Source organism: Oncorhynchus gorbuscha, linkage group LG17, assembly GCF_021184085.1.
Source record: "Oncorhynchus gorbuscha isolate QuinsamMale2020 ecotype Even-year linkage group LG17, OgorEven_v1.0, whole genome shotgun sequence".
NCBI lineage: Eukaryota > Metazoa > Chordata > Actinopteri > Salmoniformes > Salmonidae > Oncorhynchus > Oncorhynchus gorbuscha.
In genome coordinates, this window is record NC_060189.1 from 20016490 (window position 1) to 20040499 (window position 24010).

At 51.5% G+C, this 24010-nt stretch overlaps 1 protein-coding gene across 4 annotated transcripts in view; it reads left to right on the top strand.

Moving 5' to 3' along the window:
- The window catches only part of LOC124001930 (ral GTPase-activating protein subunit alpha-2-like), a 193369-nt gene that overhangs the window by 69144 nt on the left and 100215 nt on the right, over positions 1–24010 (top strand). For all 4 annotated transcript variants that reach the window (XM_046309095.1, XM_046309098.1, XM_046309097.1 and 1 more), the window contains exons 6-16: positions 826–1006; positions 3230–3345; positions 3537–3675; positions 4555–4754; positions 4948–5196; positions 5605–5784; positions 5940–6074; positions 6725–6873; positions 7982–8093; positions 8913–9150; positions 9698–9871. In XM_046309095.1, coding sequence (XP_046165051.1) covers positions 826–1006; positions 3230–3345; positions 3537–3675; positions 4555–4754; positions 4948–5196; positions 5605–5784; positions 5940–6074; positions 6725–6873; positions 7982–8093; positions 8913–9150; positions 9698–9871 — 1873 coding nt within the window. The remainder of the gene's footprint in view (positions 1–825; positions 1007–3229; positions 3346–3536; positions 3676–4554; positions 4755–4947; positions 5197–5604; positions 5785–5939; positions 6075–6724; positions 6874–7981; positions 8094–8912; positions 9151–9697; positions 9872–24010) is intronic.

The window sequence follows — 24010 nt, forward strand, 5'->3', positions numbered from 1 at the left end:
GGAGGGGTCAGGAGACACTGTGGCCCCATCCGATGATACCCCCGGACAGGGCCAAACAAGAAGGATATAACCCCACCCACTTTGCCAAAGCACAGCTCCCACACCACTATCTTCAACCACCAACTTACTATCCTGAGACAAAGCCGAGTATAGCCCACAAAGTTATTACGTGTAGGTATGTACGGCAGGGCCAAATCAGAAAGATAGGTAGGAGCAAGCCCATGTAATGCTTTGTAGGTTAGCAGTAAAACATTGAAATCAGCCCTTGCCTTAACAGGAAGCCAGTGTAGGGAGACTAGCACTGGAGTAATATGATCAAATTTTTTGATTCTAGTCAGGATTCTAGCAGCCGTATTTAGCACTAACTGAAGTATATTTAGTGCTTTATCCGGGTAGCCGGAAAGTAGAGCATTGCAGTAGTCTAACCTAGAAGTAACAAAAGCATGGATTAATTTTTCTGCATCATTTTTGGACAGAAAGTTTCTGATTTTTGCAATGTTACGTAGATGGAAAAAAGCTGTCCTTGAAACAGTCTTGAAATGTTCGTCAAAAGAGAGATCAGGGTCCAGAGTAACGCCAACGTCCTTAAATTTTATTTGAGACGACTGTACAACCATCAAGATTAATTGTCAGATTCAACAGAAGATATCTTTGAACAATCATCTCTGTTTTGTCCGAGTTTAAAAGTAGAAAGTTTGCAGCCATCCACTTCCTTATGTCTGAAACACAGGCTTCTAGCGAGGGCAATTTTGGGGTTTCACCATGTTTCAGGACCATGATCCTGTTCTGTGTATAGTAACATGTCCACTGTCCTCCTGCTTGCAGATCAGATGTGAGGGAATTCGTCTGTTCCTGCTGTGGCTGCAGGCTCTGCAGAATAACTGTGCAGAGGAACAGTTCCTCATCTTTGCCTGCCTGGTGCCAGGCTTCCCTGCCGTGCCCTCCACCAGAGGACCCTGCACCCTGGATACCATCATCTACAACCCTTTCTCCAACCCTTCCGATGGTGAGACCCCTCAACATCACACAAACACTCAAACCTCCTTAGTGCCCCCCCCCCCCCCTCCATATTCTGGTCCGCTTCCGCTACAGCTGAATGTGTCCCAGCTTGTTTTCAAGTCCTATTTCAGTACTAACTGGAAGTTGTGCAAATTGAGCTGGTACTGTTGACTGTAATTGTCTGGGTCCTTGGGGAATTACACTGATTGTTTCATGAAGTAGGCTGCTGGGGTGAGATGAAGGTTGTCCTCACTCCTCAGAAAGTTTAGAACTGTTTTGTTATTAGTAATATAGTGTTCATCAGTGTGTCTCCCTCTCTCTCGCTCTCTCTCTCTTGCTCTCTCTTTCCCTCTTGCTCTCCCTTCCTCTCTCTTGCTCTCTCTTTCCCTCTTGCTCTCCCTCCCTCTCTCTCTCTTGCTCTCCCTCCCTCTCTCTCTTGCTCTCTCTCTCTCTCTCTCTCTCTCTCTTGCTCTCTCTTTCCCACTTGCTCTCCCTCCCTCTCTCTCTCTCTCTTGCTCTCTCTTTCCCTCTTGCTCTCCCTCCCTCCCTCCCTCCCTCCCTCCCTCCCTCCCTCCCTCCCTCCCTCCCTCCCTCCCTCCCTCCCTCCCTCTCCTCTCTCTTGCTCTCTCTTTCCCTCTTGCTCTCCCTCCCTCCCTCTCTCTCTCTTTCTCTCTCTTTCCCTCTTGCTCTCCCTCCCTCCCTCTCTCTCTCTTGCTCTCTCTTTCCCTCTTGCTCTCCCTCCCTCCCTCTCTCTCTCTTGCTCTCTCTTTCCCTCTTGCTCTCCCTCCCTCCCTCTCTCTCTCTCTCCCTCTTGCTCTCCCTCCCTCCCTCTCTCTCTTCTTGCTCTCTCTTTCCCTCTTGCTCTCCCTCCCTCCCTCTCTCTCTCTTGCTCTCTCTTTCCCTCTTGCTCTCCCTCCCTCTCTCTCTCTCTCTCTCTTGCTCTCTCTTTCCCTCTTGCTCTCCCTCTCTCTCTCTCTCTTGCTCTCTCTTTCCCTCTTGCTCTCCCTCTCTCTCTCTCTCTTGCTCTCTCTTTCCCTCTTGCTCTCCCTCCCTCCCTCTCTCTCTCTTGCTCTCTCTTTCCCTCTTGCTCTCCCTCCCTCTCTCTCTCTCTTGCTCTCTTTCCCTCTTGCTCTCCCTCCCTCTCTCTCTCTCTCTTGCTCTCTCTTTCCCTCTTGCTCTCCCTCCCTCTCTCTCTCTCTCTCTCTTGCTCTCTCTTTCCCTCTTGCTCTCCCTCTCTCTCTCTCTCTTGCTCTCTCTTTCCTCTTGCTCTCCCTCCCTCCCTCTCTCTTGCTCTCTCTTTCCCTCTTGCTCTCCCTCCCTCTCTCTCTCTCTTGCTCTCTTTCCCTCTTGCTCTCCCTCCCTCTTCTCTCTCTCTTGCTCTCTCTTTCCATCTTGCTCTCCCTCCCCTCTCTCTGCTCTCTCTTTCCCTCTTGCTCTCCCTCCCTCTCTCTCTTGCTCTCTCTTGCTCTCTCTTTCCCTCTTGCTCTCCCCTCCCTCTCTCTTGCTCTCTCTTGCTCTCTCTTTCCCTCTTGCTCTCCCCTCCCTCTCTCTTGCTCTCTCTTTCCCTCTTGCTCTCCCTCCCTCTCTCTCTCTTGCTCTCTCTTGCTCTCTCTTTCCCTCTTGCTCTCCCTCCCTCTCTCTTGCTCTCTCTTTCCCTCTTGCTCTCCCTCCCTCCCTCTCTCTCTCTTGCTCTCTCTTTCCCTCCCTCTCTCTCTCTCTTGCTCTCTCTTTCCCTCCCTCTCTCTCTCTCTTGCTCTCTCTTTCCCTCTTGCTCTCCCTCCCTCCCTCTCTCTCTCTTGCTCTCTCTTTTCCTCTTGCTCTCCCTTCCTCTCCTCTCTTGCTCTCTCTCCCTCTTGCTCTCCCTCCCTCCCTCCCTCCCTCTCTCACTCTTGCTCTCTCTTTCCCTCTTGCTCTCCCTCCCTCCCTCTCTCTCTCTTGCTCTCTCTTTCCCTCTTGCTCTCCCTCCCTCCCTCCCTCTCTCTCTCTTGCTCTCTCTTTCCCTCTTGCTCTCCCTCCCTCCCTCTCTCTCTCTTGCTCTCTCTTTCCCTCTTGCTCTCCCTCCCTCCCTCTCTCTCTCTTGCTCTCTCTTTCCCTCTTGCTCTCCCTCCCTCCCTCTCTCTCTCTTGCTCTCTCTTTCCCTCTTGCTCTCCCTCCCTCCCTCTCTCTCTCTTGCTCTCTCTTTCCCTCTTGCTCTCTCTTTCCCTCTCACTCTCTCTCTTTCCCACAACAGCCAAGGTGGTGCCTGAGGAGATCACCCCACTGGTGCCAGCTGTGCCAGGGGAGAAGCTGGCAGATGACCAGACCTGCTACATCCTCCAAACCCTGCTCAAGTTCATGGTTGTCCAGGTGAGGCTCCAGCTACAAAACAGTCCTATCTACACGGCACTGGCAGAATCCGAATGTGGCCCTGGTCCAATTCTTTCAAAATGCACAATCCAATTAAATGAGTTCTTTACTGTAAAACAAAGTAAGGGATCCAGTATAGAGCTTGTCTGGGACTCTTGTCTGGCTGAGTAGTCTCTCGTTGTGTCTGAAAGGCGTCTAGTTTAGAGTGGAGGAACAAAGACAACCAGGACACCGGCTTCAGGTTCCTCTTCAGTCTGTTCAAGAAGTACTACCTTCCTCACCTCTTCCCCTCCTTCACCAAGCTCACCAACCTCTACAAGCCACTTTTAGGTAGGTGTGTGGGGGTGGGTGTGTGTGTCTGGGTGGGCGGGTGAATGTCTGGGTGGGCGGGTGAGTGTCTGGGTGAGTGTCTGGGTGAGTGTGGGTTTTCCCTTTACCGTGAGCTATTATACTGTCATGTGAATATGGGACCATTTGCACTTCTGTTGAGATACTTCATGTGTAACTTTACTCTCTTTCTGACATATTGCTATTTTTTTGTTGTTGCGTGTCGCAAATAGTATATTAGTTACCCTCCTTAGAAACCGCTTTGGAGGGGGGTGTAATAGCATCTTCCTCTGTTGAACCAGTTCTGTTGTGTAATTGCAGCATCAGGCCTTTACCAAATCCAAAACTTGACCCACAAGCTAATTACTACAGTAAATACACATATATTCCTGAGTTAGGCCATTTAGATGTCTTGTCATGAACCTGAAGCTTTTCTCCATCTCCCCTGTTGTAATGATGTACTCTCTTGTCTTATGATGAATTACATCCATTTTTTGGGCTAATTGCCAGTTAATTCAAAGGTATTGAAGCCATGTTTAAAAGTGGTTTCGTGATGCATTAAAGTAATTAAAATCCTTTGACACAATAACCTGGTCCATGAGACTGGTTCACTGTAATTATCCTGGTACATTCAGGTCTATGACTTTCAGGGCGGAATTAAAAATGTTCGTATGATGACCAGTCTTAGCTGACAGTGAAACCAAAGAGAGCAGAGCATTTGAATCTTGTGAAATTATCCACCCACTTTCTGTCTCTTTAACTCTCTCCCTTTATCTTCTTCTTGCTCGCTCTGTGTCTCTCTGTCTCTTTCTCTGAATCTCTGTCTCTGTCTGTCTCTGTGTTTCTGTCTCTCTCTTTGTTTCTCTCTCTCCTCTTCCCCAGACCTCCCCCACCACAGACCAAAGCCTCTGTATGTCCCAGTGACCCGTAACAACGAGAGCACGTTCTGTACGAGGGACCAGTACCTAGCTCCCCGTGTGGCCTTTATCACCTGGCTGGTCACCTTCTTCCTGGACAAGAAGTACATCAGCACCCCCAGCGCCAAGAACGGGACGAACGAGGTCATCCCCAAACTCATCCAGGTAGGTCCACTGTCGTATGCTGTCCTGTCACCCAGGTTCAGTTTGACACCATGCAGAAAATATTGAATGGTCAAATCGAAGGAGAAGTTTGGAATCATTTTTGCTTAATATAATTTATACTGGAATCCAGCCCTAAACCTTCTCGACCTCTCACTGGTACTCTGTCCAAACCCTGGCCGTGCTGTGTGTTCAGACTGTCACTGCAGGCAGTAGCAGTCAGGAGAAGGAGAGGGATAAAGACCGTGGTGGTAGTGAGGAGCCCCACGGCCCTACAGAGCCAGAGAAGAGCCACTCTAACAGTAGCACGCTGTCTGACCGGCGCCCCAGCGACTCCAGCCTGTGCAGCATCGACGAGGAGCACCGCAGCGTCTACGACATGGTGCACGGCATCCTGCTCTCCACACGGGACAACATCAACTTCGTCAACGAGGTCTTTCACCAGGTACAGCCCGCAGAGAGATGATGGCGAAGAGATTCCATGTGATTCAATGAGAGTATAAACGGTGCTTTTCTTATGCAAGGGTAGTTTTAGTTGTGAAGCTGATTTCCTCTCATACTCTGCTAGCTTTTAAACATGATGCTGAATAGGAGACCATGTTATGTTATTAGTTGCATTGTACTGCTCTCTAGTGGAAAGACACTATCACTACATCAACGCTATCATCTTAGTTGGAGCAAATTAAATAAAGAATTGGAACGTTTGTCCAACCACATCTGCTTTATGCCATTTAACAAACACCTTCTTGCTCTCATGATCCTGAAGATAAATGTATTCATTATCCAATACATCTGGCCATTGTTTTCTCATGTATAATACTGTTTAATAACTGTCTGTGTCGTCCTGCTCCAGGCCTTCCTGTTGCCCTCCTGTGAGACGTCAGCGACCCGGAAGGTGATCAAGGTGTACAGGAAGTGGATCCTGCAGGAGAAGCCAGGCTTCATGACGGAGCCAGAGAAGAGCAGACAGGCTGAGGTGGAGGAGAACCCTGAGCAGCTGCTCATCACTGAGACTGACAACACACACACACCGGTAATGTCAATGACACAAACAAACACACACACAAACACAAACAGCACAACAAGTCAGTGGACACACACGCACTAACATTAAATCAGAAATTGTCATTGAGAAACACAACCACTTTCATACTCACGTGCTGACTGGCTGGTCCTGTCCTCCGGCAGGTGTTGAAAAGTCACGGTCACAAGCGTTCATCCAGTTGGGGAAGAACATACTCTTTCAGCAGTGCCATCAGCCGGGGCTGTCTCACTGAGGAACAGAACAGAGACATCAAGGCTGGCATCCAACCCACCCTGCAGGTGTGTGTGTGTGTGTGTGTGTGTGTGTGTGTGTGTGTGTGTGTGTGTGTGTGTGTGTGTGTGTGTGTGTGTGTGTGTGTGTGTGTGTGTGTGTGTGTGTGTGTGTGTGTGTGTGTGTGTGTGTGTGTGTGTGGGGGGTGTGTGGTGTGCGTGTGTGGGGGGTACGTGGTTGTGCGTGTGTGTGGGGTACGTGGTTGTGCGTGTGTGTGGGGTACGTGGTTGTGCGTGTGTGTGGGGTACGTGGTTGTGCGTGTGTGTGGTACGTGGTTGTGTGTGTGGTACGTGGTTGTGCGTGTGTGTGGTTGTGCGTGTGTGTGGTACGTGGTTGTGCGTGTGTGTGGTACGTGGCTGTGCGTGTGTGTGTGGTACGTGGTTGTGTGTGTGGTACGTGGTTGTGCGTGTGTGTGGTACGTGGTTGTGCGTGTGTGTGGTACGTGGTTGTGCGTGTGTGTGGTACGTGCGTGTGTGTGGTACGTGGTTGTGCGTGGTCGTGTGTGTGTGGTCATGTGTGTGGTACGTGGTCGTGTGTGTATTTTGAGAGAGTGAGAGTGTGTCCTCTGTCTTTTGTAACCTCTGTTTGACCTCTGTGGCCAGCAATGTGTTTGTATCTCATCAACCCTGACCATAGTTTATTCGTTGCTCTTTCCCAGGTGTTCCTGACCAACTCTGCCAACGTGTTTCTACTGGAGCCGTGCCAGGACGTGCCCAAACTACTGGACAACCAGGTGGAGGTGTGCAAGGGGGTGCTGAGCATCTACCGCCACATGATCATGGAGCACGCCATGAACACACAGACATGGTACGGCAGTCAGCACCTCATACACGTACGGATATAGACTGTGTATTGTGTACACCCACTAGTTTAATGCAATCATTCTAAACCACGCTTTTGCTTGTACCTGAAGGACTGTATTACCAGAAAGACCTGGACAGAAACTGTTGTATACTCATCTACTGAGACACTGTGATGGACGATGATGGACTAATGCCCTCTGGTGTGTGTGTATCCTGGTGTGTGTGTCCGTGTGTCCCCTGGTGTGTGTGTCCTGGTGTGTGTGTGTTTGTCCTGGTGTGTGTGTGTTTGTCCTGGTGTGTGTGTGTTTGTCCTGGTGTGTTTGTCCTAGTGTGTTTGTCCTGGTGTGTTTGTCCTGGTGTGTTTGTCCTGGTGTGTTTGTCTTGGTGTGTTTTTGTCTTGGTGTGTGTGTGTTTGTCTTGGTGTGTGTGTGTGTGTCTTGGTGTGTGTGTGTGTGTCTTGGTGTGTGTGTGTGTGTGTGTGTCTTGGTGTGTGTGTGTCTTGGTGTGTGTGTGTTTGTCCTGGTGTGTGTGTGTTTGTCCTGGTGTGTGTGTGTTTGTCCTGGTGTGTTTGTCCTGGTGTGTTTGTCCTGGTGTGTTTGTCCTGGTGTGTTTGTCCTGGTGTGTTTGTCCTGGTGTGTTTGTCCTGGTGTGTTTGTCTTGGTGTGTGTGTGTGTGTCTTGGTGTGTGTGTGTGTGTCTTGGTGTGTGTGTGTCTTGGTGTGTGTGTGTCTTGGTGTGTGTGTGTCTTGGTGTGTGTGTGTCTTGGTGTGTGTGTGTGTCTTGGTGTGTGTGTGTGTCTTGGTGTGTGTGTGTGTGTCTTGGTGTGTGTGTGTGTGTATGTCCTGGTGTGTGTGTGTCCTGGTGTGTGTGTGTCCTGGTGTGTGTGTGTCCTGGTGTGTGTACGTGTGTCCTGGTGTGTGTACGTGTGTCCCGGTGTGTTTGTCCTGGTGTGTGTGTGTCCTGGTGTGTTTGTCCTGGTGTGTTTGTCCTGGTGTGTGTGTGTGTTTGTCCTGGTGTTTGTGTGTGTTTGTCCTGGTGTTTGTGTGTGTTTGTCCTGGTGTGTGTGTGTGTGTGTGTGTGTCCGTGTGTCCGTGTGTCTGTGTGTGTGTCTAGGCAGCAGATGCTACAGGTGCTGCTGAGGATCACTGAGGCGGTGATGAAGAGGCCTCAGGAGAACCAAAGAAAAGACCTCTTCGCTGAGAGCCTGGCTGCCATCCTCTTCAGGGTAAGTCTATCTGGGGATCATCCTATTGCTCCTATATCCTCTCTTACTGTTAGTTGTTCTGATACCTCTGTTAGAGGAAGCCCTACTAAGCTACAGGAAATGGTTGTTGCCCATGATGACAATATAATGTGTTAATGTTCAGGGGAGTCAAGCACCCCATAAGTCTGAGACGGCACAATGTACGTGAAGATTGCTGGGTGGTGGTCCAGAGGGGGACTGTTGGACAATTTTGCATTATCAAACATGTGAAACTGCTTTTTCCTGCCGAGCCATAACCATTGTTTAATTCTATGTAAAAAAAAAATAAAAAAAATAAAAACATAAAAAATAAGTCAGTTCTGCATATTTAAGCATTTCCCTTTAAAGAAACAAATATGCTTCTCTGCATCTTTACTAAAATCTGGGTAAAATATTGAAAGGAATGTCTTATTCAGTACATTTAGTAAGTGCTTGCTTTTCTATTGTCTACCAACCTTGCCAGCAGTCATGTAAAATATAGTTAGACAAGCTAGCTACTCTAACTTGGTAGCCTGAAATGGCTTCTGGGTAGTTAGTTATGAGGTTGGGAGATTGGGAACCTATCTGGGTTAGCTAAAGACAAATTGATAAAATTGCTAATGAGCAGTAGTATTACAGAGATAAAACAACATTTGACATGTTTTAAACAGGACAAATCTGCTCCCTTTGGGTAACTTTAATGTTGCAGCTATATTGGCTTGTACGTTGTTGGTGTTTTGATTCCAAGCCAATGAGAACCAGCTGTCTGGCCCTGATGATTAATGAGATATGTTTTGTGTGCCCCTGTACATCCTCCCCCAGACAATCATCGTGGCGTGGGTACGGGCCAACCTGTGTGTCTTCATCTCTCGGGAGCTGTGGGACGAGCTGCTGTCTGTGCTGTCGTCTCTGACAGGCTGGGAGGAGCTGGTGACAGAGTGGGCCAGCATCATGGATTCTCTGACCGCTGTCCTGGCCCGCTCCGTCTACGGCCTGGACATGAGCAACCTGCCCCTGGACAAACTCAGTGAACAGAAGGAGAAGAAACAGAGGGGACGGGGTAAGGAGGGAGAGAGAGAGAGGGGGGGGGAGAGAGGGGGGGTGGCAGGGAGAGAGAGGGGGGCAGGGGAGAGAGATGGGGTGGCAGGGAGAGATGGGGTCAGAGAGATGGGGTCAGAGAGAGGGAGGGAGAGAGAGAAGGGGGATAGAGGGAGAGGGTGGCAGGGGGAGAGAGGGAAAGGGTGGCAGGGGGAGATAGAGATAGAGCGAGGGAGGGAGGAGAGAGGGGAGAGAGAGGGAGAGAGAGGAGGGAGAGAGAGGGTGGCAGGGGGAGAGAGGGAAAGGGTGGCAGGGGGAGATAGAGATAGAGAGAGGGAGGGAGGAGAGAGGGGAGAGAGAGGGAGAGAGAGGGTGGTAGGGGGAGAGAGGGAGAGGGTGGCAGGGGGGAGAGAGAGAAGGGGGGAGAGATGCAGGGATAGTGGTGAGGAATGCAGTATAAGCCTCAGTTCAGATAGCAGCAATGGTAAAACTCAAGATTCCGTTTCTCTTTTTTATTTTCTATTGATATTATTTATGTGTCTGTCTCTCTCTCTCTGTATGTCTCTCAGGAGTGGTCCAGGACTCCCAGAAGGCAGCAGCGGTGGCCAGGTCCTTCTCTCTGAGCTGGAGGAACCAGGGAGACCAGCAGGGGGTCCAGGAGCCCATGAGGTTCCGCAGCGCTACCACCTCAGGGGCCCCTGGCGTGGAGAAGGCCCGCAACAATGTCCGACAGAAAGCCACAGGTGAACACACACGCTACTATAATGAAGTGACATTTTGCCAGTGCCAAATGTGGCCCAAATACAGATCTGTTGAATCCCTCTATGACACTCTGGTGTTTGATAGATTTGCCACCCTACCAGCTGTAGACCAGCCTCTCTGTAGACTCCACAGTGAGTCTATATAAAAGGTCATGTGTGTGTTCGCCCAGGTGCTGGTGAAAGGCTCAACACTAAGCACAAAAGAACAGCAGATAATCTCTGTTGTTCCTGTCAAATGTCATTGGCCAGTGTCATCATGTTTCTGTGGCACACACACACACACACACACACACACACACACACACACACACACACACACACACACACACACACACACACACACACACACACACACACACACACACACACACACACACAGGAGCACCGCCAGGGATTTTGGGATGGCTGTGTATATCACACACCTCCAGATCCCAATCAACCCGTTGAAAGCTTGAATTAAATAACCGTAGCTCTGCAGCCTTGCAACTCTCTTGTAGTCCATTATTTACTGTAGGATATTTACTGACACTGAGCTGTGGAAATAGAACCCTGTGCAGACATGTGTGCAACATTCTCCATACAGTGGAATTCACTATTTGAAGCAAGACTGATCCCCTCTATCAGAAATGTGCTAATGGATGTCTTTTACATTAGCATTAATGAATAACTTAAAATAAATATTACTTAAATATACATGATGAACATGAGCATCTATAGAATGATATAACAAACCAAATAATCAAATCAGCAGCAGATTGTTGAACTAAGTTACATACCAACAAGAAAATAAGCAGCTGGAAAGGTGGAAAACAAAATGGAAATGAAAAGGCCTGATAGTGGTGCTAGAGGAAAGGTCAAGAGGTCACCAAATCAATAGGTTTCTTCCACTTGCGGTCTTGATTGTGCACAACACATTTTATGGCAATCCAGCCATTACTTTGAGATATATCTTGTTCTCAGTCTGTTCTCAGTCTTGTTCTCAGCCTGTGGGCATCATGTGTGTAGTGATCCAGTATCCACAGCCATTAAACAGTTATCACTGGCCCTTGCTCAGCCTTACTCACCAAGAGCCCAGGGCCAAGCCTTCTTGCTAGCAAAGTCACTGATCAAGTCTTTGAAGTCCAGCTTTCTAGCTAACTGACTTTCAATGGACAGCTTGTCAAGACTGCAAAGCCTGTCCTAGGACATAGTGGACCTCAAATAGTTTTTAAAAATCAGTTTTAGCTTACTGGAAGCTCTCTCACCATCAGCAACAGTCACAGGCAGTGTGCAAAATATACGTAAAGCAATGCACACTTCTCCAAATATGCTTTGCAGCTGAATCTTACAAATTACATGCAGGAGACCGAGGGAACAAGTTAGGGGGGGAAGTGGTAGCATATACAGTGTTCAGGAGACCAAGAGGGAACAAGTTAGGGGGGGTAAGTGGCAGCATATACAGTGTTCAGGAGACCAAGAGGGAACAAGTTAGGGGGTAAGTGGCAGCATATACAGTGTTCAGGTGTCAGGAGACAAAGAGGAGACAAGTTAGGAGGGGAAGTGGCAGCATATACAGTGTTCAGGTGTCAGGAGACAGAGGGGACACGTTGGGGGGGGAAGTGGCAGCATATACAGTGTTCAGGAGACCAAGAGGGAACAAGTTAGGGGGAAGTGGCAGCATATACAGTGTTCAGGTGTCAGGAGACCAAGAGGGAACAAGTTATGGGGGAAAGTGGCAGCATATACAGTGTTCAGGAGACCAAGAGGGAACAAGTTAGGGGGTAAGTGGCAGCATATACAGTGTTCAGGAGACCAAGAGGGAACAAGTTAGGGGGTAAGTGGCAGCATATACAGTGTTCAGGAGACCAAGAGGGAACAAGTTAGGGGGGTAAGTGGCAGCATATACAGTGTTCAGGTGTCAGGAGACAAAGAGGAGACAAGTTAGGGGGAAGTGGCAGCATATACAGTGTTCAGGTGTCAGGAGACCAAGAGGGAACAAGTTATGGGGGAAAGTGGCAGCGTATACAGTGTTCAGGTGTCAGGAGACAGAGGGGACACGTTAGGGGGAAGTGGCAGCATATACAGTGTTCAGGAGACCAAGAGGGAACAAGTTAGGGGGAAGTGGCAGCATATACAGTGTTCAGGTGTCAGGAGACCAAGAGGGGACAAGTTAGGGGGAAGTGGCAGCATATACAGTGTTCAGGTGTCAGGAGACCAAGAGGGAACAAGTTATGGGGGAAAGTGGCAGCATATACAGTGTTCAGGAGACCAAGAGGGAACAAGTTAGGGGGTAAGTGGCAGCATATACAGTGTTCAGGAGACCAAGAGGGAACAAGTTAGGGGGTAAGTGGCAGCATATACAGTGTTCAGGTGTCAGGAGACAAAGAGGAGACAAGTTAGGGGGAAGTGGCAGCATATACAGTGTTCAGGTGTCAGGAGACAAAGAGGGACAAGTTATGGGGGGTAAGTGGCAGCATATACAGTGTTCAGGTGTCAGGAGACAGAGGGGACAAGTTAGGGGGAAGTGGCAGCATATACAGTGTTCAGGAGACCAAGACGGGACAAGTTAGGGGGGAGTGGCAGCATATACAGTGTTCAGGAGACCAAGAGGGAACAAGTTAGGGGGAAGTGGCAGCATATACAGTGTTCAGGAGATCAAGAGGGAACAAGTTAGAGGGGAAGTGGCAGCATATACAGAGTTCAGGTGTCAGGAGACCAAGAGGGGACAAGTTAGGGGGGGTAAGTGGCAGCATATACAGTGTTCAGGAGACAAAGAGGGGACAAGTTAGGGGGAAAGTGGCAGCATATACAGTGATCAGGTGTCAGGAGACCAAGAAGGGGACAAGTTAGGGGGTAAGTGGCAGCATATACAGTGTTCAGAGACCAAGAGGGGACAAGTTAGGGGGGAAAGTGGCAGCATATACAGTGTTCAGGTGTCAGGAGACAAAGAGGGGACAAGTTAGGGGGAAGTGGCAGCATATACAGTGTTCAGGAGACCAAGAGGGGACAAGTTAGGGGGAAAGTGGCAGCATATACAGTGTTCAGGAGACCAAGAGGGGACAAGTTAGGGGGAAAGTGGCAGCATATACAGTGTTCAGGTGTCAGGAGACAAAGAGGGGACAAGTTAGGGGGAAGTGGCAGCATATACAGTGTTCAGGAGACCAAGAGGGGACAAGTTAGGGGGAAAGTGGCAGCATATACAGTGTTCAGGAGACCAAGAGGGAACAAGTTAGGGGGAAGTGGCAGCATATACAGTGTTCAGGAGACCAAGAGGGAACAAGTTAGGGGGTAAGTGGCAGCATATACAGTGTTCAGGAGACCAAGAGAACAAGTTAGGGGGGTAACAAGTGTTCAGGAGACCAAGAGGGAACAAGTTAGGGGGGTAAGTGGCAGCATATACAGTGTTCAGGTGTCAGGAGACAAAGAGGAGACAAGTTAGGGGGAAGTGGCAGCATATACAGTGTTCAGGTGTCAGGAGACCAAGAGGGAACAAGTTATGGGGGGAAAGTGGCAGCGTATACAGTGTTCAGGTGTCAGGAGACAGAGGGGACACGTTAGGGGGAAGTGGCAGCATATACAGTGTTCAGGAGACCAAGAGGGAACAAGTTAGGGGGAAGTGGCAGCATATACAGTGTTCAGGTGTCAGGAGACCAAGAGGGGACAAGTTAGGGGGAAGTGGCAGCATATACAGTGTTCAGGTGTCAGGAGACCAAGAGGGAACAAGTTATGGGGGGAAAGTGGCAGCATATACAGTGTTCAGGAGACCAAGAGGGAACAAGTTAGGGGGTAAGTGGCAGCATATACAGTGTTCAGGAGACCAAGAGGGAACAAGTTAGGGGGTAAGTGGCAGCATATACAGTGTTCAGGTGTCAGGAGACAAAGAGAGACAAGTTAGGGGGAAGTGGCAGCATATACAGTGTTCAGGTGTCAGGAGACAAAGAGGGGACAAGTTATGGGGGGTAAGTGGCAGCATATACAGTGTTCAGGTGTCAGGAGACAGAGGGGACAAGTTAGGGGGAAGTGGCAGCATATACAGTGTTCAGGAGACCAAGACGGGACAAGTTAGGGGGGGAGTGGCAGCATATACAGTGTTCAGGAGACCAAGAGGGAACAAGTTAGGGGGAAGTGGCAGCATATACAGTGTTCAGGAGATCAAGAGGGAACAAGTTAGAGGGGGACGTGGCAGCATATACAGAGTTCAGGTGTCAGGAGACCAAGAGGGAACAAGTTAGGGGGGTAAGTGGCAGCATATACAGTGTTCAGGAGACCAAGAGGGGACAAGTTAGGGGGGGGTGGCAGCATATACAGTGTTCAGGAGACCAAGAGGGAACAAGTTAGGGGGCATATACAGTGTTCAGGAGATCAAGAGGGAACAAGTAGAGGGGGAAGTGGCAGTGAGTTCAGGTGTCAGGAGACCAAGAGGGGACAAGTTAGGGGGTAAGTGGCAGCATATACAGTGTTCATGAGACCAAGAGGGGACAAGTTAGGGGGGGAAAGTGGCAGCATATACAGTGTTCAGGTGTCAGGAGACAAAGAGGGGACAAGTTAGGGGGAAGTGGCAGCATATACAGTGTTCAGGAGACCAAGAGGGGACAAGTTAGGGGGAAAGTGGCAGCATATACAGTGTTCAGGAGACCAAGAGGGGACAAGTTAGGGGGAAAGTGGCAGCATATACAGTGTTCAGGTGTCAGGAGACAAAGAGGGGACAAGTTAGGGGGAAGTGGCAGCATATACAGTGTTCAGGAGACCAAGAGGGGACAAGTTAGGGGGAAAGTGGCAGCATATACAGTGTTCAGGAGACCAAGAGGGAACAAGTTAGGGGGGAAGTGGCAGCATATACAGTGTTCAGGAGATCAAGAGGGAACAAGTTAGAGGGGGAAGTGGCAGCATATACAGAGTTCAGGTGTCAGGAGACCAAGAGGGAACAAGTTAGTGGGGGTAAGTGGCAGCATATACAGTGTTCAGGAGACCAAGAGGGGACAAGTTAGGGGGGGGAGTGGCAGCATATACAGTGTTCAGGAGACCAAGAGGGAACAAGTTAGGGGGAAGTGGCAGCATATACAGTGTTCAGGAGATCAAGAGGGAACAAGTTAGAGGGGGAAGTGGCAGCATATACAGAGTTCAGGTGTCAGGAGACCAAGAGGGAACACGTTAGTGGGGGTAAGTGGCAGCATATACAGTGTTCAGGAGACAAAGAGGGGACAAGTTAGGGGGGGTAAGTGGCAGCATATACAGTGTTCAGGAGACAAAGAGGGGACAAGTTAGGGGGAAGTGGCAGCATATACAGTGATCAGGTGTCAGGAGACCAAGCGGGGACAAGTTAGGGGGGGTAAGTGGCAGCATATACAGTGTTCATGAGACCAAGAGGGGACAAGTTAGGGGGAAAGTGGCAGCATATACAGTGTTCAGGAGACCAAGAGGGGACAAGTTAGGGGGAAAGTGGCAGCATATACAGTGTTCAGGTGTCAGGAGACCAAGAGGGAACAAGTTAGGGGGAAAGTGGCAGCATATACAGTGTTCAGGAGACCAAGAGGGGACAAGTTAGGGGGAAAGTGGCAGCATATACAGTGTTCTGGTGTCAGGAGACCAAGAGGGAACAAGTTAGTGGGGGTAAGTGGCAGCATATACAGTGTTCAGGTGTCAGGAGACAAAGAGGGGACAAGTTAGGGGGGTAAGTGGCAGCATATACAGTGTTCAGGAGACAAAGAGGGGACAAGTTAGGGGGGAAAGTGGCAGCATATACAGTGTTCAGGTGTCAGGAGACAAAGAGGGGACAAGTTAGGGGGAAGTGGCAACATATACAGTGTTCAGGAGACCAAGAGGGGACAAGTTAGGGGGAAAGTGGCAGCATATACAGTGTTCAGGAGACCAAGAGGGGACAAGTTAGGGGGGAAAGTGGCAGCATATACAGTGTTCAGGTGTCAGGAGACAAAGAGGGGACAAGTTAGGGGGAAGTGGCAGCATATACAGTGTTCAGGAGACCAAGAGGGGACAAGTTAGGGGGAAAGTGGCAGCATATACAGTGTTCAGGAGACCAAGAGGGGACAAGTTAGGGGGAAGTGGCAGCATATACAGTGTTCAGGTGTCAGGAGACAAAGAGGGGACAAGTTAGGGGGGGTAAGTGGCAGCATATACAGTGTTCAGGAGACAAAGAGGGGACAAGTTAGGGGGAAAGTGGCAGCATATACAGTGATCAGGTGTCAGGAGACCAAGAGGGGACAAGTTAGGGGGGGAAGTGGCAGCATATACAGTGTTCATGAGACCAAGAGGGGACAAGTTAGGGGGAAAGTGGCAGCATATACAGTGTTCAGGAGACCAAGAGGGGACAAGTTAGGGGGGAGTGGCAGCATATACAGTGTTCAGGTGTCAGGAGACCAAGAGGGGACAAGTTAGGGGGAAAGTGGCAGCATATACAGTGTTCAGGAGACCAAGAGGGGACAAGTTAGGGGGAAAGTGGCAGCATATACAGTGTTCAGGTGTCTTACTTCATGTTGAAACTCAGGTGTCAGATCTCTGGAATACTTCATGATCAGTGGTTGGCACACAGAAGGGCCTTTATCCTCACCAAACTGTGGTTCAGGGGTTTGGGGATGGGGAGACTGGGCTGGTTCAGGGGGATGGGGATGGGGAGACAGACAGGGCTGGTTCAGTGGTATGGGAATGGGGAGACGGGGCTGGTTCAGGGGTCTGTTGATGGGGAGACAGGGCTGGTTCAGGGGTATGGGGATGGGGAGACGGGGCTGGTTCAGGGATATGGGGATGGGGCGACGGGGCTGGTTCAGGGGTATGGGGATGGGGAGACGGGGCTGGTTCAGGGGGATGGGGATGGGGAGACGGGGCTTGTTCAGGGGGATGGGGATGGGGCGACGGGGCTGGTTCAGGGTTATGGGGATGGGGAGACTGGGCTGGTTCAGGGGTATGGGGATGTGGCGACGGGGCTGGTTCAGGGGGATGGGGATGGGGAGACGGGGCTGGTTCAGGGGGATGGGGATGGGGAGACGGGGCTGGTTCAGGGGGATGGGGATGGGGAGACGGGGCTGGTTCAGGGGGATGGGGATGGGGAGACAGGGCTGGTTCAGGGGTATGGGGATGGGGCGACGGGGCTGGTTCAGGGGTATGGGGATGGAGAGACGCGGCTGGTTCAGGGGTATGGGGATGGGGAGACGGGGCTGGTTCAGGGGTATGGGGATGGGGAGACGGGGCTGGTTCAGGGGGATGGGGATGGGGAGACGGGGCTGGTTCAGGGGGATGGGGATGGGGAGACGGGGCTGGTTCAGGGGTATGGGGATGGGGAGACGGGGCTGGTTCAGGGGGATGGGGATGGGGAGACGGGGCTGGTTCAGGGGGATGGGGATGGGGAGACGGGGCTGGTTCAGGGGTATGGGGATGGGGAGACGGGGTATGGGGATGGGGGGATGGGGAGACGGGGTATGGGGATGGGGAGACGGGGCTGGTTCAGGGGTATGGGGATGGGGAGACGGGGCTGGTTCAGGGGTATGGGGATGGGGAGAAGGGGCTGGTGCAGGGGGATGGGGAGACGGGGCTGGTTCAGGGGTATGGGGATGGGGAGACGGGGCTGGTTCAGGGGTATGTGGATGGGGAGACGGGGCTGGTTCAGGGGTATGGGGATGGGTACACGGGTATGGGGATGGGGAGACGGGACTGGTTCAGGGGTATGTGGCTGGGGGGACGGGGCTGGTTCAGGGGTATGGGGATGGGGAGACGGGGCTGGTTCAGGGGTATGTGGATGGGGAGACGGGGCTGGTTCAGGGGTATGGGGATGGGTACACGGGTATGGGGATGGGGAGACGGGACTGGTTCAGGGGTATGTGGCTGGGGGACGGGGCTGGTTCAGGCGTATGTGGCTGGGGAGACGGGGCTGGTTCAGGGGTATGTGGCTGGGGAGACTGGGCTGGTTCAGGGGTATGTGGCTGGGGAGACTGGGCTGGTTCAGGGGTATGTGGCTGGGGAGACGGGGCTGGTTCAGGGGTATGTGGCTGGGGAGACGGGGCTGGTTCAGGGGGATGTGGCTGGGGAGACGGGGCTGGTTCAGGGGTATGGGGATGAGGAGACGGGGCTGGTTCAGGGGTATGGGGATTAGGAGAAGGGGCTGGTTCAGGGGGATGGGGAGACGGGGCTGGTTCAGGGGTATGGGGATGGGGAGACGGGGCTGGTTCAGGGGTATGTGGCTGGGGAGACGGGACTGGTTCAGGGGTATGTGGCTGGGGAGACAGGGCTGGTTCAGGGGGATGTGGCTGGGGAGACGGGGCTGGTTCATGGGTATGGGGATGAGGAGACGGGGCTGGTTCAGGGGTATGGGGATTAGGAGAAGGGGCTGGTTCAGGGGGATGGGGAGACGGGGCTGGTTCAGGGGTATGGGGATGGGGAGACGGGGCTGGTTCAGGGGTATGGGGATGGGGAGACGGGGCTGGTTCAGGGGGATGGGGATGGGGAGACGGGGCTGGTTCAGGGGTATGGGGAGACGGGGCTGGTTCAGGGGGATGGGGATGGGGAGACGGGGCTGGTTCAGGGGTATGTGGATGGGGAGACGGGGCTGGTTCAGGGGTATGTGGATGGGGAGACGGGGCTGGTTCAGGGGTATGGGGATGGGTACACGGGTATGGGGATGGGGAGACGGGACTGGTTCAGGGGTATGTGGCTGGGGGACGGGGCTGGTTCAGGGGTATGTGGCTGGGGAGACGGGGCTGGTTCAGGGGTATGTGGCTGGGGAGACGGGGCTGGTTCAGGGGTATGTGGCTGGGGAGACGGGACTGGTTCAGGGGTAAGTGGCTGGGGAGACGGGGCTGGTTCAGGGGTATGTGGATGGGGAGACGGGGCTGGTTCAGGGGTATGTGGATGGGGAGACGGGGCTGGTTCAGGGGTATGGGGATGGGTACACGGGTATGGGGATGGGGAGACGGGACTGGTTCAGGGTTATGTGGCTGGGGGGACGGGGCTGGTTCAGGGGTATGTGGCTGGGGAGACGGGGCTGGTTCAGGGGTATGTGGCTGGGGAGACTGGGCTGGTTCAGGGGTATGTGGCTGGGGAGACGGGGCTGGTTCAGGGGTATGTGGCTGGGGAGACGGGGCTGGTTCAGGGGTATGTGGCTGGGGAGACTGGGCTGGTTCAGGGGTATGTGGCTGGGGAGACGGGGCTGGTTCAGGGGTATGTGGCTGGGGAGACGGGGCTGGTTCAGGGGTATGTGGCTGGGGAGACGGGGCTGGTTCAGGGGTATGGGGATGGGGAGACGGGACTGGTTCAGGGGTATGTGGCTGGGGAGACGGGACTGGTTCAGGGGTATGTGGCTGGGGAGACAGGGCTGCTGGGGGCCTTGCACCAGGCAGGGACAATTTGATTTATTTTGAATAGCTTGCTAAAAGTTTGCCTGCATTGATTAAAAGAGTAGCTTCATGTAAACACAGAATGTTCTGTGAAGATATGAAGCAACTAATGTTAGGGGAGTAAAAGCAGCCTATTTCACTATGGACTAAGCCAACAGGTTCATTTCCAACACTCACGACACCCACCTTCCTTTGTGAAACATTGGGTGACTCTGTCACCCTTTGTTTTCTCTCTCCTGTGTTTCTTTTATTTTTGTTTTTGGAAGCCAGGTTTTTCTTTTATGAAGCTGAGACATGATGCTCCACCGGCACTCCTCACTCAATTGTAAATAAAATATTATATTAATGATGATAGGTTAATAATATAATATTGAAAAAAATAATGTTCTAATAATTCTTTAGAGCCCCTGTCAGCCAGAGGCCCTTAGAATCGTCCTGACTTTCCCCCCCATCCGGCACCCCTGCACCCCCGTCAGCCAGAGGCCCTTAGAATCGTCCTGACTTTCCCCCATCCGGCACCCCTGCACCCCTGTCAGCCAGAGGCCCTTAGAGTCGTCCTGACCCCCCCGACGTTCCCCCTCTCGCTCTCTCTGTGTCTCTCGCTCTCTCTGTGTCTCTCGCTCTCTCTGTGTCTCTCGCTCTCTCTGTGTCTCTCGCTCTCTCTGTGTCTCTCGCTCTCTCTGTGTCTCTTGCTCTCTCTGTGTCTCTTGCTCTCTCTGTGTCTCTCGCTCTCTCTGTGTCTGTGTCTCTTGTGGTAAACCGTGGGATGTTGGGTTGAGGGTGCAGAGATTGACATAGAGACAAAATAAACATAACAAAGTAAATCACTTATGTTTGGCTCGGTCCTTCTTCTCTACTGTGGCTTGGTGTCGGTCTCTCCCCGTTCTCTCTCGCGGTGTGCCACTGTGCTCCTTTAATTTGGCCTCAATGGCTGGTTGGCATCTTCCTCTAATTACCTCCACTGAGGGCTGTCCGTGTTGGGGTGCCCAGCTCCCGTATTCCCAGCAGAGGGAGCCAATGTTGCCTCACATACCTCCCCTCTATTACCACCCCCCGGCGTAGACTTCCTGGGATACCACCCCCTACCCCCACCTGACTGGGAGGGAGGCATGCTAAGGGCTAGGTTTGCATCCCTCCGGGATAGGGTGTCCGCAATGCCGTGCTAGGACCTGTGGATGACAGAGAAAGAGAATCGCTGTGAATTATTTCGTCCAGATAAGCAGCGGCGTACTCACTGTGCGGCCGCAGGATGCGGTCCATGAGTCGCTGAAAGGTCGCTAGTGCCCCTTGGAGCCTGAAAGGCAGAACCTGGCAGGACCTCCACCCGGATTGGAGAAGGTCTTCTCCCGGGAGGCCTCTGCCAGTGGCACCTGCCAGTACCCCTTCGTCCCTGACGCCATCCCCAAGCGGTCGATCAGTTCGTCCACCCGGGGCATGGGGTAGGCATCGAACTTACTGACCTCGTTCAGGCCCCGGAGGTCATTACAGAAGCGGACGGTTCATTCCGGTTTCGGAACCAGCACTATGGAGCTAGACCACTCACTGTGTGACTCCTCCAGTACCCCCATTTCTAGCATTGTCGCCACTTCCCACTGGACCACCAATGAAAGAGGAATTCTAAATTCCTTTAATGTTTTAATTGCCAAAACCAATTAGCACTCATTTCTAATTCATTAATGAGTTGTAAGTTCATTAATTATGCATGAAGTAGATCGAGACCAGTCTTAAAAGCCAGGTTAAAGAGCGTTTAATTCCAGAGAGTACTAACCACATACACAGATTTCCACAGGTTATAAACTCAAAATGACATCATCAGTTTCCCACGATAGCCCTGTTGTTTTTTTGTTTAGGTCCGGAGATGCTTTCTACTCCCCTCATAAACCAGACATTACAACCTGTCTAAAAGATACAGATTTCTCTCACCAATGGAACAAAACCCAAACATTCTTATCTTGTCTGAAAAGCTTTTTCTCCCCCTTGACCTTCCCAAGAGGCACAGACAATCAAATTAGTTCTGCTTACATTTTCAGTAACAGCTTAACCAATAACTTTTACTTTTCATATCATAACATAATAGTATTAGAATATCAATAATGTATACATAATTATTCATCTTAACTACGATTTCCTCTAACAGCCACCCTCTGGGCTTCTGGTATCCAGTATGGCCGTTTACGCACTTTCTCCTAGACGGGTGTGGATATGATGTTCCACGAGATCCATGCGCCCCGGCACCTCGGAGAACACTGTCGTATTCCGCTGGACGAACTCTCTGATGTTTTGTCGTTGAGTCGGCCTGAGGTCTTCCCCCATTGCAACTTCGAGATTGAGGACGGGCCTTGCTGTGGCCGGGTCCACGTTACGCACAGCACCTCGCGTGCGTGCCATTTCTTCAGTAAATGTAAAGCTGGAGGGGTTTTCTCCGCCCCGGTTGGTGGACCTTATAGTTGACGTCGCATACTCACTCAACGATGTCGTAGGGCCCATGCCACGTAGCCAGGAATGTACTCTCCCTTGTAGGGATCAGCACCAAGACCTTCTCACCTGGTTGGAACTCTCGTGGTTGGACACAACGGTTGTTGACACGCTCCTGGGCACGTTGCGCCTGGGCCATGTGCTCTCTCACCACTGGCCAAATCACGGTCATCCTCTCCCTCATCTCCTCCACATGTTCTACTACGCTGCGAAGAGGGGTCTGCTGCTGCTCCCAGACCTCCTTGGCTAGGTCCAGCAGCCCGCGGGGCCGACGGCCATACAGGAACTCAAAGGGGGAGAACCCTGTGGATGCTTGGGGTACCGCGCGCACTGAAAACATCAGGTGGGGCAGCAACTGTTTCCAGTTCCTCCCGTCTCCCTCGATGACCTTCTTCAGCATCTGTTTTAGGGTCTTGTTGAAGCATTCCACCAGCCCGTTCGTTTGTGGATGGTACACACTGGTCCTCACCTGTTGTATTTCGTAACAGATTGCAGACATCTTTCATCACCAGAGACATGAAAGGTCCATCAGGAGTTCCTGCGAAATACCCACCAGGCTAAATAAATGGAAGAGCTCCCATGCGGTACCTTTTGCTGCCGCAGCGTAGCAGGATTTCCTCAGGATACCGGGTGGCATAATCCACAATGACCAGGATGTATTGGTGTCCCCTCGCGGTCTTCACCAATAGACCCCAGATCCATTGCCACCCGCTCGAATGGCACTCCTATAATGGACAAGGGAACCAAATGGTTTTGATAATGCACCCTCGGAGCTGTGATCAGCACGCTGGGCAACTACAGCAATAGTCCTCGACGGCGCGTTTGACTACGGGCCAGTGGAACCGGTTCCCGATCCACACCCTGGTTTTCTCCATCCCCAAGTGTGCCCCAAGCAGGTGGGTGTGGGAAAGCTGCAACACAGTCCTAACATATTGGCTGGGTATGAGTAACAACTCTTTTCTGTCTCCCCATTATGCTTTACTACCTTATACAATAAATGATGCTAAATTGTGAAGTGGAGGTTGCACCAATCACTTACCCCAGATAACAGTACGCCATCCACCGCAATCACCTGGCCCCTAGCGTTCTGGAGATCGGGGACTGCCATCCCGAACTGCCCCGTGAGGATTCCAGTGTCGGGAGGTCCGTCTAGGGCCTCCACCTCCATAAAGGGGAGCCTGAGGTCTTTCTCGCATGGTGGCTCGCTTGCCGGAGCGGGGTCGTCTCCCTCCTCCGTGTCTGACTCGGGCCCAGTGGACACCTTTTGTGGCGGGGGTTGGGTTGCACAGGCCACTGTCCTTTTTCCTTTTCTTCCTACCTCCCATGCTTGCCTCCCCAGGTCCCTCCTACACAGGGCCTAGAAGAGAGGGCAGTCTCGACTGATGAGAATGGACATTGGTAGGTTAGGAACAGCTCCCACGTGCATCTCGTATTCCCCCTTGGGGTGGTTATCCTCACTGGCACCGTTGGGTACCTCTTCGTGTCCCTGTGTACACAGGACACCATCACCTCCTTGTCCCCCGGTTCCTCCGTCCCCTCTCGTGTGAGCCACTGCAGGTGGGCCAGGGTCACCATGTCAAACGATGATTCTATACAATCTTTAGGATGTTTTTAACATAAATCTTAAAAAATGTTTCAACCGGACAATTCCTTTGTCTTTAGAAATGCAATGGAACGCAGGTCGCTCTCGCGGCCACGCGCGTGTCCAGCTCATGGCCTTCTGCCAGACACCTGATTGAAACAGCTCTTATTCTCTCCACCTTCACAGTAGAAGCCTGAAACAAGGTTCTAAAGACTGTTTACATCTAGTGGAAGCCTTAGGAAGTGCAATATGACCCCATTTACACTGTATATTAGAAAGGCAATGAGTTGAAAAACTACAAACCTCAGATTTCCCACTTCCTGGTTGGATTTTTCTCAGGTTTTCGCCTGCCATATGAGTTATGTTATACTCACAGACATCATTCAAATAGTTTTAGAAACTTCAGAGTGTTTTCTATCGAAATATACTAATAATATGCATATATTTTCTTCTGGGCCTGAGTAGCAGGAAGTTTACTCTGGACACGCTTTTCATCCGAAAGTGAAAATGCTGCCCCCTATCCCAAACAGGTTTTAACGTAACCAGGAACTGATTCGGGCCAGACTCCTGAGCCCTCCCAACCTTCAACTGTGCTACCTCCACTACCAGTCTGCGGTTTTGTTGGTGCTGTTCCTCCAGTGCTTGCTCCTGGAGAGCCTGTTGCTTCTGCTGGCTGATGATGAACTGAGCCACCAGCTCCTCTATGGTAATCTCTGTACGCTCGACCCCACGGCACCCAAAGCT